The sequence below is a fragment of the Lampris incognitus genome, chromosome 5 (assembly GCF_029633865.1).
Source record: "Lampris incognitus isolate fLamInc1 chromosome 5, fLamInc1.hap2, whole genome shotgun sequence".
NCBI classification, from domain to species: Eukaryota; Metazoa; Chordata; class Actinopteri; order Lampriformes; family Lampridae; genus Lampris; species Lampris incognitus.
In genome coordinates this window covers 49,513,153-49,525,286 of record NC_079215.1, presented here as the reverse complement: position 1 = coordinate 49,525,286, position 12,134 = coordinate 49,513,153, and the positions used below count along the sequence as shown (strand labels likewise).

The following is a 12,134-nucleotide window of genomic DNA, read 5'->3' as shown; positions in this document are numbered from 1 at the left end:
GGCGGTTTCCGGTTTCTACTGTACCTGTTTTCACGGTGGGCATGCAGGGTCCTTAGAGACTAGCTGTGTGGTGAGGGCTGTGTAACTAAACTTGACACTTATTAATAGTGTTGGGTTGTGAGAAGTAAAAATCTTCCTGCTCTCAGGGTCGCGGGGATGCCACAGCCTATCCCAGCAGTCATTGGGAGGCAGGCGGGGAGACACCCTGGACAGGCCGCCAGGCCATCACAGGGCTCTCTAAGTGCTTTCCGCCACCATATCATTTCATTTCTTATGTCGGCAACACCGACTGATCCACTGTCATTTGAACAGGCTAGATCCTTTGAATGCTACATGTTAATACAACCAAGTTCTTTGGCAAAACCTCTCCCTTGGTACTGTCACATCTAATTAGTGTGAAGGCTTCTGCAGAGCTTGAAAACATCCGGTTTTACACCGACCTGGACTTCTGGGAGGCAGATGCTGACTGGACTTTCTCAAGTTCCGCGAGGAAAAACAAGAAGAGAACGGGAAAAGGATCTGCAGCTGGAGAGCCCACAGAACACAGGCGGCGCTATTAAGAGGCTAGCAGAAAATTATCACCGAAAAAAAATGTGACCTTCAACAAAATCATGTTTTTATTGGGCAGTAAGTACTGATAAACATTAACACTCACTACTACTAGCCTTACTTATATCACGGGAAGACGCAGGATGGAGGTCCAGAAGCTGGGACATTATCATTATTATTTCAAAATTCATAAATATTGTTTCTTGAACGTTCTTGTTATGGATTTTATTTCTGCTTGTTCTATTTCAATACCAACCAATGTACACTATCCAAGTGTACAATAACATGCACTTACACTCGCATAGCTGTTCATTTCATTTCGTACCTGGTGTACTGTTAGATAGTTGTAATAGCCTAGTCACTGAGGTGGAAAAAGCTATGACTATTTTCATTTTCACCTCGCAATGAATTATGTCTATAATGTGTTGGTAAAATAACAAGCACGAAACCGTCCAGACCCACGGCACACCTGGTGAGAGTTGCAAGCGCGTCCCGATAAAGGTGCCTCAGGTTATCCATAAATGAGTGAGTGAGTGAGCAGGAGAGTTAGAGTGATTGAGTGAGTTAGAGGGAGAGTGAGTGAGTGTGGGTGAGTGAGCAAATGAGCAAGCGAGAGCGAGTAAGTGAGTGAGTGCGCAAATGAGAGAGCGAGATTGATTGAGTGAGTGAGTGAGTGAGGAAGAGTGAGTGAGGAAGAGTGAGTGAGTGAGTGGGTGAAAGTGATTGAATGAGGAGTGACAGAGTGAGTGAGTGAGTGAGTGAGTGAGTGAGTGAGTGAGTGAGTGAGTGAGTGAGTGAGAGCGAGCGAGTGAGACTGGGTGAGTGAGTGAGAGTAAGTGTGATTGAATGAGGGGTGAGTGAGGAAAAGAGTAATTGAGTGAGAGAGAGTGAGTGAGCAAGTGAGCGAGTGAAAGTGAGTGAGTGAGTGAGTGAGCAAGCGAGTGAGTGAGTGAGTGGGTGAAAGTGATTGAATGAGGAGTGACTGAACGAGAGAGTGACTGAGTGAGTGAGTGAGTGAGGGCGAGCGAGTGAGACAGTGAGTGAGTGAGAGTAAGTGTGATTGAATGAGGAGTGTGAGCAAAAGAGTAATTGAATGACTGAGTGAGAGAGAGAGTGATTGAGTAAGTCAGCAAGCGAGTGAGTGAGCAAGCGAGTGAGTGAGCAAGTGAGCCAGCGAGAGTGAGTGAGTGAGAGAGTGACAGTGAGTGAGAGTAAGTGTGATTGATTGAGTGAGTGAGTAAGCGGGAGTGGTTGAGTGAGTGAGTGAGAGTGATTGATTGAGAATGAGAGTGATTGAGTGAGTGAAATAACAGAATAACAACAGAATACCTGAATACCTTTACCTGTCTCTCTGCTCTTACCCACCGCCATCGAGTGAGAGAGAGTGAGTGAGTGACCACAATTTCTGCTGCATAGCCCACAGCAGCAGTCACGCGGCGCCATGGGCGGGGGGGGGTTATAATAAGTACAAGTTTGAGATCCTCTGTCCACCAGCTGCAGATTATAGGTACACGCAAACACCCGTTTCATTCTGAGATGTGTGACTGTGATCCTCTTAAACAACAAAACAAACATCTCTGACTGGTAAAGGTAAAGTCACCTCAGGATAAATGAATGTTAACCTGTATGAAGAATGAACGGAATTATTCTGCTGTGCCATCCCAGTTTGATGACACCAGCCATAATAACATATAGGCCTAATAGGAAATTTGATTGTAATTTTGAATCAAATGCTCACAGTTCTAATAAATATATTAAGATCCACTGAGTCGTATTTTAGCAAGATGAGAACCTTCTTATTTGTAAGTGCCAGTCTTGCTGATGGGTTAAGCTAATTTTCTTTTATGAAAATCCTAGGAAATTTAGCTTCCCCATACCTGATGCCCTATTGCCGCCTATGCCACAGGTACTCTGTCTTCTCCAGTAAGAGAGAGGGTGGTAGCTTCCATAGTTATGGGACGAAGGCCAGCCGTTGACCCTCCAAAGTGATATCCATGACAAACCTCAGGGGTCGCTGTTTGTAGGCCAGTCACTTCAGCTGAGGAGAGATGAATGCAGGCATGACTGCTACAATGAGTGGGTACCCCATAGGTTATATCACCACCACAGCTAGCTCCTCCAGTCCAGATCTCATATGAGGAGTCTGAGACCGGCCCCAACCCCAGAGGCACCAGTAGAAAATGTTTGAATGGGAGTGGCCAAATAAGGGCCAGTGATTTTTTTTTTGGAAGGTGGCAGTCAAATTGTTATTGAAATTATTTTCTTTATAGTTATAATTATTTTAAAATTGCAGCTTTTATAGTTGCACAATCAAGAGGATGATGAGACATAATTTTGTAAATGCAAATGATTGTTTGGGCTGTAATACAATAAGAAACCTGTCGGCAGTCTTAGAGAATTGAAAATATTGTGCTCAAGCGATCTTTGCATCATTCCTTGTTACTGAACAGTATTTATGGTTTTGTAAACATCTCTGTGGTGGAATAATGAAATATCTTGACCTTGCTAGTTCTGTTGTATGAATTGCAGGAATGCCGATTGAAGACCGCAATGGTTATCATGAAGTGTTCATTGTCATGTGACCTGACCACTAACAAAAAAATCTGCACCTATTTTTTGTTACTTTAATTTGCGAGGAGGAAACGGGGGGGGGGGCAAGTATTTATTGAGGGTAGCCTTGGCCACCCCTTACATCTGCCCTTGTCCAACCCCCCCCCCTTTTCTCCCCAATTGTACTTGGCCAATTGTACTTGGCCAGAGTTGCAGACTACCACATGCCTCCTCCAATACATGTGGAGTCGCCAGCCGCTTCTTTTCACCTGACAGTGAGGAGTTTCGCCAAGCATGTGGGAGGATCCTGTTATTCAGCCCCGGCTCCAGGGAAAAATTGTTAGAGGGGCATTGTGAATAATAAGGGGGGGGGCATTAACACACATTACAAATCTGACCACCGTCAAAGGCACCCAAACAATAAATATGTCCAGGGTGTCTCCCCTCCTGCCGCCCAATGACTGCTGGACTGCTGGGATAGGCTTCAGCATCCCTGCAACCCTGAGAACAGGATAAGCGGTTTGGATAATGGATGGATGGGTGGACAGAAATATATTATAGACAAATCAAGACTTGCAATCTAATTGGAACAAAACATAGCGACTCGTTCCAAGCTTATGCATCTTAGTACAACCACGTCCCATACAGAAAAGGTAGGCCCTATACCCATCAGTCCACGTCCACTACGGCGAGTGGCAATATTATCTCACGCGCATTCTCGCTTAACTCACTCACAAATAGGGTGGCGTGGCAGCCAGCCACACAACTTTAAATGGGACAGCAGATACCTTCCACAATAATGTTGCTAAACAGAATAGAATATTGAACTCACCGATTAGTAGAGTTGAAGGCAGCGATTCCACTGTGAGTTGAATCTCCGCATGACATCATCTTTCCACTCATTGCGAAATCTTGCTGTCCAGTCAATTTCAAAAGACAACTGTACCAAGTATGCCTTCCGTTCATGCAACATGGTTAGCCTTCTGTCGATAAAGACGTTTTTCAACGCTGAGAACGAGTTTTCACACATGGCGGTTGATGCGTCTTGAATGCCATAACAACACTTGGCATTCAGGGGTGAATCACCGTGTCAGGTTGTGATGGACTTTTTGGTCAAAATGCGACTTTTACCACGGACATACAAATTTTGAAGTGGTCAAATATTACCAGAAACACATAATTGCATGCTAGACCTCGCAATGTGCCATAGTAAATATTTTAATATGCTACATGATTCTAAAATGATAGCACTTCTAACATTAAAAAACAGTGCCCTACCTTGTTATGATGAAAACTTGGAGACTGGAAAGTCAGCCGTTGTGTATGGGCAGGTGGCAATCCTGAGACAGGCATCAATGCAGCATGCTCCAAGTCTATTTCGTGTTTGACATTTAATAGCGTTCATATAACTGAAACCTCGCTCACAGCTGCAGGTGTCTGGGCTTAATGTGAGCAGGAGTATTGCAAGTTTGCTCAGTTCATTGTACTCCTCGCTGTTCCCAAACAGATGGCACCAGAATTTGACATTCAAAATGACGATTTAGAAAAAGGTGAAATTATGGTGACAAGGACTTGATAATCAGCTGTCAAGTTTCCATTCCGCTCCATTATCCAAGCCGCTTATCCCAAGTGGGGTCGCGGGATGCTGGAGCCCATCCCAGCAGTTATTGAGTGGCAGGCGGGGAGACACCCTGGACAGGCCGCCAGGCCATCACAGGGCCGACACGTTCACACCTAGGGACAATTTCAGTACGGCTGATTCACCTGATCTAAATGTCTTTGGACTGTGGGAGGAAACCGGAGCACCCGAAGGAAACCCACGCAGACACGGGGAGAACATGCAAACTCCACACACAGGACGACCCCCAAGGTTGGACTACTCCGGGGTTCAAACCCAGGACCTTCTTGCTGTGAGGTGACCACACTAACCACCGTGCCACCATTCCACTCAATCCGTGCCATCAAGTAAGTTACTTACCCATAAATCACAGTATACAGCAAGCTAAAATGTAAGGATTTCTTTTTTTACAGAAATATCAACCAACCTTTCTCGCCATCGCTGTTGAAACTCAACTGTTAAAAGGAAACAACACAATCAAAATTTAGTATAGTGGTGTGGAGAGGCATCCTGCTTGAGACAGGGATATGACTGGGCAGATGCAATAAAGGTGGAGGAGTTAAGCCTTGCCAAAAGCTTAGCGCTTATTGAATTGGGCAATTCCATCGGGGCAAAGGACAATGTTTGTGAATCCCATAGGTAGTCAGGAGAAGGCAGCAAGACGTATCCAGGCTGTCTGTTAGGCAATGCAAAGTCAATAGATCGATTAAGAAAATCTACGGTACTGAAGGAAAAAGTTCCCCTGAGACGCATCCGGTATGAAGTTGAAACAAATCAGGTTTATTATAAGTGCTATGCAGACAAATTATATCAGGAAGTAAAATGAACTTTTCACATGAACAATAGACATTGCAGATTAATCAACAGTCAAGGAGTCTGGCAGCAGCTCAGCGTAAACAAACAGGGACTAACCATTAAGCTATTAGAAAGGAATATATTAAATGCTGTTTTGTCTAGGAGGGAGAAAAGATGAGGTTTCCAGTGGGCGATGGAGACAATGCAGACTGACCACCGCTCCACCCAGCTACATCTTCACTAAGTTGCTGGAAGCATCAATGAGTCCAAACTGATAGAAAAGACTTCCGCACACTTAGATTTATGCAATATTGACTTTTAGTTGAGTTTTTGGTCTATTAGGCCTTCATCAGAACATCTCCCTCCTCTTCTTCTTTTGGCTTGTTCCCTGTTTTTCAGGGGTCGCCACAGCCACAGCAGATTTTATAGTTTCCACTGGTACCCTGTGAGGGCACAGCACCAATGGTGGCCTCGACTGATCCGGTATGGTCTTGTCAACCTGCACACTGCTTTGGCAGAATTTTATGTCGGATGCCCTTCCTAACACAACCACTAACCCTATGGATGGGGGCACTGGATGCCATCCCAGCATTCATGGACTTGCACCCACCCATACCTGTCGCCTTCGACCTTCATCAGAACATACATCAGTATGTTTGGGCAGAATTATTTTAGGACAGCAAAGCTTGGGTAAGGACTAGCAAGACAGATGTGAACAACTGATATTTCAACGCTGATATCCAACTTCAAGGCTCGATTTAGCGTTATAGCCAGACGAGCAGATTTAGATTTCATTGTATCAGTGGAGAACCTGAGTATATTTACCTTTGTTGCTAACTGATGATCCATCAGTTACAATTACATTTTATCCATAAAAGATACCACAAAAGACTTGCTTACAAGCAGCATTTCACATGCAAGCTGATTAGGGAGGGACATACTTTGGCAGTCATTGAAACAGTCGCTGTGACATCAACTAAAAACCACAGATTTTTCATGTTCAGTGAAATCCCTGTAGGTAAAGACTACACAGGCAATCCGTTCAAGTTCACTTTGCTCCCCACACTCCATTATACATGCAAATTGACCATCACCAATCAAAGCCAGGTCTGAATAACCACTGGGTCCATTCTGAATGACCCAGGGACAGCTCCATTCACTTGGTTTTAGTGGGGACCGGTTTACATATGTGCCTAAATTGGTCCTACTTGAATTACTGGTTGGGTGGGTGAAGAACAGCCAAGTTTTAGCGTTCTGGGATGGGATACTGTTTGCATTTTCAGATTCACCTTGCGCAGGAAAGGCAATCACACTTCCCTGACAACCTCCCTTTCCTGTTTCAACAAGTTTATCTGCAGAATCTAGAATTCTGAAATCCTCTCCATTGTTCTCACTCACAGCCTCTATTCGACAGCCACCTTCACTGCGGGCATTGCAGTAAACATAGCTCTGCCCTGCATCATCAAAAATCTCTGCCATTTCACATTCTAGTGATATTTTTTTAAGCTTATTGCCAACTTTCCATGTTTCGCCAGAATCTTCACTATACAAACACAGTGCAAATGGGTGTGAACAATTAAATGGCACACAGGGAAAATAAGCATATGCCGGTATAATTAATCTACCACTACTGAGTTGAATACCATGGCCAGGCCCCACAGCAAAAGTCGTCCAGTCCTTGATAACATCATGTAGCTTGTCGGTCAAGTCCTGCACCTCTTCCCAATCTTGGCCATCATTATGGCTCTTGATGTAGCAGAGACGGGTCTTGTTGCAGCCCAAGTACCTCTGGTATTCCTCCGAGACAGTTCCCTTTACGCAGATGAAAAAGAGGAACAGAGTTTTGGTGTTCTTCTCATACACTGGGCAGGGGTTCATTGGACGGTATCCAGATAGTCGTGCCTTTTTCACCTCCTCCAATTCTGACCACTGAAAAAGATAGTATTATTTGTCATTAAGATTTGCATACTGTTTTTTTTTGTGTGGATTTTCTCCCCAATTGTATCCAGCCAATTAGTCTATTCTTCTGAGCTGTCCCAGTTGCTGCTCCACCCCCTCTGCCAATCCAGGGAGGGCTGCGGACTACCACATGCCTCCTCCAATACATGTGGAGTCGCCAGCCACTTCTTTTCACTTGACAGTAAGGAGTTTCGCCACAGGGACGTAGTGCGTGGGAGGGTCATGCTATTCCCCCCAGTTCCCCCTCCCCCCTGAACAGGCACCCCAACCGACCAGAGGAGGCGCTAGTGCAGCGATCAGAACACATACCCACATCCGCCTTCCCACTTGCAGACACGGCCAATTGTGTCTGTAGAGACATCCGACCAAGCCGGAGGTAACAGGGATTCGAACCAGCGATCCCTGTGTGGGTAGGCAACGGAATAGACCGCTACGCTACCCAGACGCCCAGATTATCTGCATACTCTTGATGATTGTTGACAAGTTCTTCAAAAATAGGAAAGCAATGAAAAAAAAAAATCAAATTCCCAGAATAATCACCTCAATATTGACCTTGTTACAGTCATCTTTCTTCAGCGTTCCTCTCTTCATAACCAGCATTTCTGTGCTTTCGTCTGCTGCAGTCGTCCGCCTCTCTGCGAAAGCCAGAAGGGTGTTTTTCTCCATCTGCCAGATAAGAGCAGGAATTCTGAACACTTTTTTAGAGGAAGTGTTGCCCATGGCTGAACTGTTTGCTTTCAGACTAATCTGTCCTCTCTCTTTGAAAAACTTAAAGAAACTTTTACTTTTACAGCACTTGCTCAATAACTGTTACCTGGACTTACGAAAATGCAACCAAAATCATAGCAAGAGAGCTCTGACATATCCCGCCTCTTATACCCCCACACAAGGAACTGTGCGGAGAAATATGACAAGACGGGGGATTTCCAGGGTCAGCCCTGTTGCTGCATTTTCAGACACAACGTGTTTGTTGCTCTCAAATATTGACCGCACAACCAATTGAAAACATGGCTGAGAGCAAATTTAAACAACATTCCAGTCTACCAAAGGAGGGTCAATTTTGAGTAAGAGGGTTGCGCTCCCACTGACTAAGACAGGGCAATTTTGTAACAAAAGCTAGTTTCTGATGCAAGGATTCATGGTCCCTTCTTGGTGACATCAATGGCAAATGTAATAATTAATGTAAAAAGAAGAAAGACGGCTTCAGAGGAGCTGCCTCCAGGGCAGTAGTGGTTGTCCCGGTGGGTGAAAGCCACTATACTAAGCCTACATTTAGGGGAGAAGGGAGAGAGGGAAGAGCTATGGATGAGAGAAAAACGGAGAGCTGTAAAAAGTTTGTTTTCTGTGTGTGTTCCAGGAGCTCTATACAACACTGTTCAGTGTGCTGAAATGCAGCCCATAAATATTATGAGCATCCCCCCTTCCTCTCCTCCTCCTCCTCCTATTTCCCTACTCCATCTCCCTCCTTCTCTGACCAATACCCCTCTCTCCACACACACACACACACACACACACACACACACACACCCAGCTGCTCTGTATCCAGTCCTGCCTCCAGCACTCATAAAACCGGAGCTGACAGGTGCTAGAGACCTAAGCCAGGGATTTAAGAGAGAGAGAGAAAGTCAGAAAGAAAAGGAAAGAGAGAGAGAGCGATGGAGAAAGAGAAGGAGCGAGAAAGAGGCAGTCAATTTACTGGATTATTTTAAAATCAAATGAAGCTGTCATTTTATTGCAAAAGTAAACCATGTTGTACAGATTCCCTAAAATAGCTGAATAAATACAAGATGAATATGAATGAGTCAGCTCAAGTCACCATTGCATAATAGTTGTGCCAATCACTCTCTAAACAAGGACATGTAGTGTAATAGATGTGAAGCACATTTGTTGACTTTTTGTGAACAGAACGATAGTGGATCGTTCCCTTAAGTTTGTATTTGCAAGTAGGTCTAATATTGACTTCACATTGTCAATTCAGTAGCTAACGTAACATTACAACACTTTAGAAGGAACAAGATTGTTTCAACAATTTCTAGTTTTCCATGTATTTATGGCCTGTTTTTCACATGTTTATGTGTAGTGTATTTCTTTGACTGTCCCTTTAACATGACTTTTTTTTTTGCGACACAGTGGCCCAGTGGTTAGCACTGTTGCCTCACAGCAAGAAGGTCCTGGGTTCGAACCCTAGGCCATCCCAGGTCCCTTTCTGTGTGGAGTTTGCATGTTCTCCCCGTGTCTGCGTGGGTTTCCTCCGGGTGTTCCAGTTTCCTCCCACCATCAAAAAGACATGCATGTTAGGGTTAATATTCCTGTCTGTGTCCCTGACCAAGGCAATGGGAAGAAGAACTGACATTGGTCCCCGGGTGCTGCAGCTGCCCACTGCTCCTATACAATAGGATGGGTTAAATGCAGAAGACAAATTTCCTTGTAACTGTCTAATGACAAAATTACAGACACAGACACAGACTTTTCTCTGACAGGCTCTTGCCAGTCATGCCAGTCAAGACATTCTCATCGGCTGACACAATCAGACTTTCCTCAAAGTGGTGGAGGCACTCTGGAACTTAACAACCAACGTCACCCGCATTGGAGGCCAACTCGACCATGTCTCGACTCAGCTCTCCCCTCCACAGCCCGGAGTTCAGTGCAATCCTCCCTGTTCCAGCTCTGCCAGCTCCCCAGCCCAGACAGCCCCAGATTCCCTCACCGGAGCATTACTCTTGAGACCTGGGTACTTGCAGGGCTTTCCTCATGCAGTGCCAACTTGTTTTTTTTTTCAGGTAAGTCTAAAATAGCATATACTTTGGGGATACTTAAAGGCGGTGCTTTAAACTGGGCATCAGTTTATCATTACCACACTTACCACCTCCAGCTTAACATTGGTAAGACCAAGGAGATCGTGGTGGACTACCAACAGAGGTGATAATAATAACAATAATTTTATTTATATAGCACCTTTTTAAATCAATGTTACAAAGTGCTTCACAAAAAAACCCAACAAAACCAGACAAGGCAGGAATAAGAGTAAGATCAAATAAGAGCGAAAATAAAACAGTAAAAATAAAAATAAATATCAAACATTTGTAAAATCTTTCATAAAAAGGAGAGTTTTAAGGCGAGGTTTAAAAGAAGCTAGAGACTTAGTTCGGCTTAGCTCAGCAGGAAGAGAGTTCCATAGTGTGGGGGCTCTAACAGCAAAAGCCCGATCACCCTTTGTAACCAACCGAGACCTGGGAATAACTAGCAGGGCTCCATCTGCAGACCTTAATGGTCAAGGGGGGACATACCAAGTCAATAAATCACAAATGTATAAAGGAGCAATACCATTTAAAGCCTTAAAAGTAAGCAGTAAACTAAAAAAAAAAAGTAAAATCAATTTGAAATATAACTGGGATCCAGTGTAGGGAGGCAAGCACAGGAGTGATACGGTCATGCTTCCTTGTCCCTGTAATGAGCCGAGCAGCAGCATTTTGTACCAACAGCAGATGGTGGAGTGAGCCCTTGGTGATACCAGAATAAAGTGCATTACAGTAGTCGAGCCGAGAAAAGATAAAAGTGTGTACAACTTTTTGCAAATCGGCAATTGATAAAAATGACCTAAATTTGAAGATTAGCTTGAGTTGGAAAAAGCATGAATGAACAACATGTTTAATTTGAGTGTCAAAACTGAGGTTAGCATCAAATATTACCCTAAGATTCCAAGCAGCCTGTTTAAGACTACCTGACAGACCACCAAGATTATTAGCAAATGGACTGATGGAATTTTCTGGACCGAACAGAATGACCTCAGACTCATCATCATTAAATTTAAGAACATTTTTGGACAGCCAGGATTTAATGTCAGTGAGGCAAGCTGTAAGATTTAATAGGGCGCTAGGATCAGTGGATTTCAGTGGCATGTATATCTGAGTGTCGTCAGCATAAAAATGGTAGACCACATCATGATTTTGAATGACCTGGCCAAGGGGCAGCATGTATATGGAGAAGAGAAGAGGGCCAAGAACTGAGCCTTGAGGGACACCACAACTCAACTGAGCCACTGAGGAGGTAGAGTTACCCAGAACAACAGAAAAGTTCTGCTGGTGAGGTAAGAGTGTAATAAGTTAAGAGCCAAGCCCTTGATGCCAACCCAAATCTCTAATCGATGTAGGAGGATGTTGTGATCAACTGTGTCAAAGGCAGCACTTAAGTCCAAAAGAACTAAAATTGGGCAGTCACTTCTGTCTGCATTCAGCAGTAGATCATTATTAACCTTAACTAGAGCTGTCTCAGTACTATGAAGTGCTCTAAAACCAGACTGGAAACGATTAAAAACATTATTTGTGTTCATAAAAGAAATCAACTGAGAAGAAATTACTCTCTCCAGAACCTTAGATAAAAAAGACAATTTGGAGATTGGCCTGTAGTTACTTAGGCACAGGGATTTGTTGGCCTTCCATTGTCGTTCTGTTTTTCTACAAAGTCTTCTAAGGGCACGGGTGTGATCATTCAGCCAGGGGAGGTTATTTAATTTTTGTTTCCTAATTTTAAATGATGCAATTTGGTCGAGGGTGGATTGGCACTGATCATTGAATGAATTTAATAGTGCATCTGGATTGAGCGGTGATAAAGAGGGATTAAAGGATTATGAATTAAAAGCATCACAGAATTTAACTGCAGAGCC

The 12,134-nt window shown here is 44.0% G+C and overlaps 1 protein-coding gene across 2 annotated transcripts in view; it reads right to left on the bottom strand.

The window, feature by feature from the left end:
* Nucleotides 1-5,491: 5,491 nt before the first annotated feature.
* The window catches only part of LOC130112791 (sialidase-4-like), a 34,308-nt gene continuing 27,665 nt past the window's right edge, over nt 5,492-12,134 (bottom strand). The window contains exons 3-4 of one of the 2 annotated variants that reach the window (XM_056280280.1): nt 8,012-8,137; nt 5,492-7,441 (exon numbers count right to left, since the gene is read on the bottom strand). In XM_056280280.1, coding sequence (XP_056136255.1) covers nt 6,485-7,441; nt 8,012-8,137 — 1,083 coding nt within the window. In that variant the 3' untranslated portion in view covers nt 5,492-6,484. The remainder of the gene's footprint in view (nt 7,442-8,011; nt 8,138-12,134) is intronic. The other variant, XM_056280281.1, reaches the window with a different exon arrangement.